The 8,339-nt window shown below is 41.7% G+C and overlaps 1 protein-coding gene across 1 annotated transcript; it reads left to right on the top strand.

Moving 5' to 3' along the window:
• Positions 1-5,559: 5,559 nt before the first annotated feature.
• rnf182 (ring finger protein 182) lies at positions 5,560-7,288 on the top strand. The gene has a single exon (XM_010892853.3). It carries the CDS (start codon positions 5,889-5,891, stop codon positions 6,747-6,749), a length of 861 nt encoding a protein of 286 aa, XP_010891155.1. The 5' UTR covers positions 5,560-5,888; the 3' UTR covers positions 6,750-7,288.
• The last annotated feature ends 1,051 nt before the right edge of the window (positions 7,289-8,339 follow it).

Genomic DNA, 8,339 nt, shown 5'->3' with positions numbered 1-8,339 from the left:
ACACTCAACCCTGTTTTCTGTTTGATGGTAACATGCATGGAAGACCAAAAGGTGTTTTGTTTATCTTGACTACTTTCTAACCACAGCCACGTTGCCTGTAATGTTGTTTACATAAGCATAGGCCTTTAGATTGACATCTTGGATCTTCACATCTCAGTCTAAAGTTACCCTGTAAATCTTTCTATACCAATTATACAGATTGTATAACTATTATATTAAAGTCTGACATATAATTAATTATACACCAGGAGGTTTAATTACAAGTCACAAAAGGGAGGTATATATCCGGATGTCATATGTCCTGTAAACACCTAATAACATAACTTCCACTAGGCAGTGTACATTGTGTTCTTAAAATGAATGTGTTCCCCATGAACCTAGTGGCCTTATGGCTCTTAGTGAGTCTGAATGTGTTCCCCATGAACCTAGTGGCCTTATGGCTCTTAGTGAGTCTGAATGTGTTCCCCATGAACCTAGTGGCCTTATGGCTCTTAGTGAGTCTGAATGTGTTCCCCATGAACCTAGTGGCCTTATGGCTCTTAGTGTGTCTGAATGTGTTCCCCATGAACCTAGTGGCCTTACGGCTCTTAGTGAGTCTTGCTGGAAACAGGGTTTGGAGCATTAATGAATTAACCCTTGTTGTTTTGATACACACTAAGCTTCAGACTATCAGTGGGAAGTTACAGTAGTCCTTATGGCATTTTTAACTTACATAAGGTTTTATATTCAAAAGAAAATGTATTATTACAGAAATGTGTGTGGTACCAACTTTGAACTAAAAGTCACATGAAATATATATACAAGACTGCTGACTTGACAGCTGTCCAAAAGACGACCATTGACACCTTGCACAAGGAGGGCAAGACGCAAAAGGTCATAGCTAAAGAGGCTGGCTGTTCACAGAGCTCTGTGTCCAAGCACATCAATAGATAGGCGAAGGGAAGGAAAAGATAGGAAAAGTGGTAGACAAAAGTGTACAAGCAATAGGGATAACCGCACCCTGGAGAGGATTGTGAAACAAAACCCATTCAAAAATGTGGGGGAGATTCACAAAGAGTGGACTGCAGCTGGAGTCAGTACTTCAAGAACCACCACGCACAGACATATACAAGACATGGGTTTCAGCTGTCGCATTCCTTGTGTCAAGCCACTCTTGAACAAGACACATCGTCAGAAGCATCTCGCCTGGGCTAAAGACAAAAAGGACTGGACTGCTGCTGAGTTATGTTCTCTGATGACACATTTTGCATTTCCTTTGGAAATCAAGGTCCCAGAGTCTGGAGGAAGAGAGGGACAAAGAGAAAGAGAAATAAACATTTGAAATATATCAGTCTGTGTGTAATGAATGAATATAATATACAAGTTTCACTTTTTGAATGGAATTACTGAAATAAATCAACTTTTTGATGATATTCTAATTTTATGACCAGCACCTGTATACATACAGCTCCGGAAATAATTAAGAGCCCACTGCATCTTTTTCTTTCCTTTTCAAAAAAGTTGAGTTTTGAGTGAAGAACAGAAGAGTTAAAATTAAGAGACCACTGTAAATTGAACGCTTCTTTTCCTCACTCCAAACTTTCCTTTTCCACTTTTTTGGAAAGGAAAGAAAAAGGTGCAGTGGTCTCTTAAATTTTCTGGAGCGGTGTGTGGGGGTGTGTGTATATTTATATTTATATGAACTAGATATGTATATCTATAACACACTACATACAAAAAAAGAAAATATCTAATCAATAGCAGAGCAAGGTGGGAATACAAATATAAGGTTCAATGTGTTTCTATGAAGGCAAGTTGAAATAAGCTTGGGCAACCTCTTAGAGCTTTTATTTAAAAGCTTTCAAAAATTATATGAGTAATAGATATATGCATACATAGATAATTCTGAACTCTACTGCTTTTTATGTTGTGTCCAGTTTCCTTTGGGTTTCCATGATTTTTGTAATTACATTTCTTTTACTTTTATGTACATTATTAGCATGAAATTGTGCACGGATACAGCCAAAGCCAATAATCACTTTTCCTTCTAACTAAACAAATGATGACGAAAAATAACATGGTAGTGAAAATAATTTTTAAGGCCATTGAAATTCCTGTAAACTTTCCTGGGACATTGCATAGACCCACCACAAGATGGTGCCAGAGTTGAACTGGATTACTTTCCGTCTATTCCTTTTTGAAAAATATGACATTAAATTACTCTGTCCATTTAAGACATCTGCACCGCCAGACTCCCAGCAGTTCTCATAGAGCTGAAAGCCTTTCATAGGAAGAAGTACTACTGTGCTGTATTTTGAAGTGTAGGGGAGTTGTTTTAGATTGCCTTTCACACAAGGTGGTGTATTATTGGTGATCTTGGTAGCTGGCTTCCCATTTGATTGCAGGGGACCTTGAGTCAACACGCGTTTGGGTCGGGTAGCGACGCCTGCTGGTGGGATGAAGGTTTGACTAGAAGTCTTGATAATCGTGGAATGGTTGAAACCTTTACAATGTAATATCATTTGAGTAATTACATGTAATGGTGCTCATGGTGGATTGCTTGCTTTGCTATTCACTACCCGACCGAACCTACACATACTGCTGAATTGCTCTTGAAATCATGCGAATCACTACGATTAAACACTAGCAGAGGCTTATTCACTTGGTGTGTACGTTTTTGAAGTGATTGGTTTCACCAGAGCCATTTTGGGATTGGTATTACAAAGAAGGTGTGACATTATTACAAAGAAGTTGTACACATCATCTATTACAAAGAAGATGTGTACATGAAGTGTAGATTTCTTTTAACTGAATACAAAAAAAAAAAAGACATGACAAATTGTGGACATTTTCAAGGCGATGAAGCCTTACTACAGTTTAAGCAGTACTGTAAACACAGTTCATCAGTGTTCATTCAGCTCTCTGGCCAACTGTTACTTTAAACATTGCTCCACACAAGGCAACAAAGTTGTACATTTAAAAGTGTGAGTACTTTTGTAAAACATCTCAATGTTTATTTGAGACATTGGTTTTAAGGGTATTCTGTAACAAGATTTTGATGTACAGTAAATTTGCTCATGTGTGTGTGCATGGCTGTTACTAGGTTGACTGATTGATTAATTGACCACTGCAAAACTGGACTTCCATTTAATCACTGCAACCTTCTGATCAGCAACTTAAACCCTGGACACCAGGTGGGTGCAGTTAATGATGAGGTAGAACAGAAAACAGGCAGGCTCCAGACCTCATTCATGGGGGGCCACAGAATATATGTACTGGTCATCAGGGGGCCGCAGATTATTAGGAAAACACATATACACACGTTATTATATGTACTTATTAATTATTATTAACAAATGCATTAAAAGTACACTAGGTTTGATGCTAGTTAACGTATACCTCTGTAATCTTAAAATACTGATCAACATGCCGTTTTCCCACTTTGCTAATCTCTCCCGTTATTTATATTTTCTTTGTGTATATATCCTTCTATTCTAAATTCATCTGAGGGCTGCACAAAGAGGGGGTGGGGTCTGAATGCGGCCCGGGGGGCCACCAGTTGCCCATGCTGTCATAAGGCAACATTGGAAGAGTGTTTGCTTTCAACTGTGAAATGTTTTGGCATGGGGAGGATGTAAGTTACTGCTTACATCTCTAGCTTATCTACTGGAATAATTCTAAATAGTAGCTATCAAGATAGATACAGGTTATTTTTACTGAGGGCATTTCGCAAGTGGCTAGATTGTTGTTTATTTTCTGCCCACGATCAGGGGCTTTTGTACACAAGTCAATGAGGGAGGGTCTTATTTTGTCAAGTGAAAATATAGCCAGCGTTGTCATATCCGCGACATTCACGCAAATTGGGCTACTTTTCAAACAATGTCGCGGGTGAAAATAAATTGGTCACGCGTGGCAGGTTTTTGGTTTACTTCTGAACTTGACCGCGGCCGCACCATTTCAGTCAGACGTCAGTTACGGTAGGATCCGCGGGTTCACTTGTAAAATAGTGAATATTGTGCACCAACAAAAGTTAGGCTGGTTTTCAGGTGTTTTGGGCTGGGTTTGAGCAGTCGTTGTGCTGGAAACTTTTGCTTAACCTGGCAACACTGGGTCCAGCTAAGCTGCTGACCTCACTGACTGCTGCAGCATGAGGAAAAATATGGCCTGTAGGTTTTACTATTTCTTACTCTGTCTCTTTCCATTAAAACAGAAAACAAATATACAAAAAGATAAAAGGGCTTACTTTTCTAGTACTATATTATCTTTTGAATTTCTTGAGCCACATTTTCTGTCCAGAGATGGTAAGAAAGCAGGCCTACATTGGAGTTTTTGTACAATTTCCGACAGTGTTTTCCCTGTTTATGTTGTACTACATCGTCCAGTTGAGTCCTATATCACCCATTTACTATTATATGGTATGACCTGCAAAAATGTGAAATAAATAAATGCTAGACTGTATCTTTAATGGCCATAGGTTGTTACCAGTACATATTTATTTTTCCGCACTGTGCGTTCTAGATAATTCTTTAGTAAGGAGTGCACTTCTTCAACAAGGCGGCTTAGCAATCGCTAATTGCAGCTTGACAACTTGAATGGTAATACAAATGGAGTTTGTCATTCCCAACGCATCACTGTAGCTTGGGTCTAGCTTTCGATACTAGTGGGTGTCTGCACACAACCCTTTTAATTGAGGACTGATTTTTGTACTCTAAATAACTCTTAGAAATAATGGTTGATTTAAGGAAAAATAAAATATAGAGCCGTTTTTTTTCCTCCCAAATATGAACAGCAGGGTATCAGGAGAGCATTAGAAGACATTTGCTGGATCTATCTCTGATGGCCTACTTGTCTCCATCACACATTGTAGACTGAGAAGAGTCCTTGTCGCGATGAGTGAAAGAAGGTGGATGTGAAAAAAAAATAACAGACCCATTTTCCCCTCTGCACTCCACTGCATTGGCTGTGTATAAAAAGGTCATTTCACTGCCAAATCAAGATCCCCAACAACAACCTGCTCTACTTTGCCTCCCAAAGACAGAAGTCTTTAATGACCCACGCGTCTTTGTGCCAAATTAAAATCACCTTCGACTTCTGTACATCCTGTCCTGCCATTTAGATTAAAAAAAAAAAAAAACTCAACAGGAGATTCTTTATGAGTCACACACACGTACACCATTAACAGGGCACCAGAAAAAGAAAGGGGGACCTACCACTAATTGGACTGAATTTCACTGGAAACAAAAGACCAGGGCTAGAAAATTCCAACCCTGGTTTGTACAGGCCCTGCTTTGTTGTCCTCTGCCTCTGTTCACTTCTAATGCTGTGTTAACAGTTATCTTTTTTCAGAGTTGGCCTCTCCCCTTCATCTCTCTCTCTCTGTCTCTCTCTCTGTCTCTCTCTGTCTCTCTCTCTGTCTCTCTCTCTCTGTCTCTCTCACTGTCTCTCTCTCTGTCTCTCTCTCTCTGTCTCTCTCTCTCTCTCTCTTTCTCTCTCTCTCTGTCTCTCTCTCTGTCTCTCTCCCTTCCTCTCTCCCTACATGGTGCATGAAAGGGCCGCTCGAAAGCATAGTCACCCCAAACTGCTCTGAGGCGGGCACCCCGGAGGCTAGAACTTGCTAGGCATCCCACTCACACACACACACACACACACACAGAGACACACACACAAACACCACAAGAGCTGTACAGACGAACCAGGATGACCTTCAAACCTTCGCCGGAGCAGAGCGTTACAACTGTCGCTGCCGTGGAACGGTCGCTGCTGCCTGGCTGCCATGTCCCCCAACGCTGAGCTTCCCAGAAAGCCTTCAACTGGCGTCATCCTCCAGTGACCCCGTGGGGCGTTGACAGACAGAGAGAGAGAGAGAGAGAGAGAGAGAGAGAGAGAAGGCAAGCATCCCGAGATAGAGGATGATGGGCCAGCTACGGGACATGGAGGACGGGGGGATAGTGGAGGTCTTCGGCACGGAGGAGCTGGAGTGCAAGATCTGCTACTGCCCGTATAGCCTGGGCAGCCGGCGGCCGAAGGTCCTTGAATGTTGCCACCGCCTGTGTGCCAAGTGCCTTGCCAAGATCTTAGACCTGGGCGAGTCACCCCCCAACGCCGTGGTGTGCCCGTTCTGCCGCTACGTCACGGGTCTGTCGGGCGAGGACGTGAGCAGCCTGCCGGACGACTGCAAAGTGGTGGCCACGCTGGCCCTCCAGGCCCGGAATCAGAGGAACCTCCGCTACCCCCACGAGGGCCCCACCGAGCTGCTGCTCAGCCCCAGCCAGCTGAGCTCGCTAATGGGCAACCATCCCGGTGACTCGCCTTCCTCCTCCGCCCCCACCGCCACCACCCACACCTACTCCTCCATCCGCGGCTCGCCCAACTACGTAGTGATCACCATCATGGAACCGCCTCCACCTTCCTCCTCCCAGGACAACAACCGCCACCCGCACCACCCTCTCTTCCACTCTGCTGAAGGGGTCACCATCCAGGGTCGGGACTACCGCTCGTCCAGCCTGGACTCCATGGCCTCCATCACCCAGAGGTGGACAGTGTGGAACTGCGCCGCCCTGCTGTGTCAGACGTCGGCCCGGGCTCTGGTGTGGGTGCTGGGGCTCCTCTACTTCAGTTCTTTGCCCATGGGTGTCTACCTGCTCATAATGCAGAAGACCACCCTGGGGGTCCTTCTGGTCAGCTTGGTCCCGGCAAGCCTCGTCATGATAATGGTCTATGGCTTCTGCCAGTGTCTCTGTCAAGAGTTCTGGGACTGTATGTCGCCGTAGCAACCAAAGAAGAAACATCCCACAGAATTAGAACGAGTCACGGAAATTCAAATGTTCTCCGTGGCATTGTTACTACTGACAGTGGAAATTGCCATCTTGGATAATAGATCGTATTTTCTTGTTATTTTTCAACACGCTCAAATGACTTTGGGAGATTGTTTGTGCGGACACCAGGTATATGAGATACACGTTTAGATCAGTGTTTAGTGTTAAGTGTTCTGTCTCATTTTTAATAATTTACTGTTAACAAAATGGTCCACCAAATATCTAAATATGTATAGTTGAATTAGAAGTCACAGTGTCTTGTTTGCTTTTGTAACCAGAAAAAAAAATTATTGTCTTAAGTTTAGCTAATTTATCTGCCAATAATTGTCATAGTAGACATTTAGACATTTTGTATTGAAAGCACTTAAAGATGAAAACAATGGTCTTACAGATTTTAACTCTTTGCTAGTCAGTGTAAAAAATATAATTTTTTATAATGTGTGTGAATAATGTGAGGACACCAATAATATGTTTTCCATAAAACATAACCTCCATCATGTGTATGTACAACCTTCTTTGAACATTTCTAAAATATTAATCTTCAAAATCTAGTTGGTAAATTTTCAAGCGATTAAATGAATGGCTCTCATTCAGAATAGGGTTGAATGTTATCTGACAAAAACAAACAATAATAATGACAAATTTACCCTGACAGTGAGGATTGTGTTCATTACACCATGCAATAGAAAAAGTTCAAAACTGTTTTGGATTGGGAAACACGTGTGTTCCTTATTGGACACATTCATACAGTCCCTCCTCCCTGTTTCTGTGTGTTTTCTTCCATTTGGTCCTTACTGAAGACAGCAGCAAGTCTTATTCATTAGAGCACATCAGGAGCAAAACGTTATGCAACAGAGAACAAAGCCAATGTGGTTCCTAATCAACATGGCCGGCCTATTTAGTCATCTCAATGTCCTAATGAGATTTGACTGCATATGGAAAGGCAAGTTTAACATGGACATTTTGATTAGACATAATGGATGTGTTGATATTATGAGCAAGTACTCATAATCCTTACCAAGGACCATGTACCTACTGGGTTGATTTTGAATTTCAATGCAAGAGCAAAACATATTATGCAACGTTTTGAGAAATATCAATAATGACTGCTCACAATTTATCGCTTTGAAAGATATAGTATAGCAGATCTAAATGATCTCTTAATTAAAGGATCAATGTGTAGTTGATACATACATACATGAACTAAAAATGAATTACATCTATCCATCAATTCTTGAAGAATATAACTTAAAAATGCCTTCTGAAACATTTTACATTTGATCAGTCTTCTTCCCTCAGAATGAAGGGGAGGATGACAAAATCTTTACATGTGGAAGGGAATCAGATGCATTTGGTCCACTAATTCCACAGTCGAGTAATTTAATTTAATTGAGTTAGTCGTGATTTAACCTGTTGAAGAGTAGAAAAGTTGCCCTGTGCATCTCTCTCTGGCTGGGGGCTAGATGCAGGCCAGGGAATTCAAATGTATTTAAGTGTACTGGGCCCTGAATTAGTGTGAGCAAGGACGATGTTTGTTGCACGATA

This window comes from Esox lucius, chromosome 3 (genome assembly GCF_011004845.1).
Source record: "Esox lucius isolate fEsoLuc1 chromosome 3, fEsoLuc1.pri, whole genome shotgun sequence".
Taxonomy (NCBI): Eukaryota; Metazoa; Chordata; class Actinopteri; order Esociformes; family Esocidae; genus Esox; species Esox lucius.
This window is presented reverse-complemented; position numbering and strand designations above follow the sequence as displayed.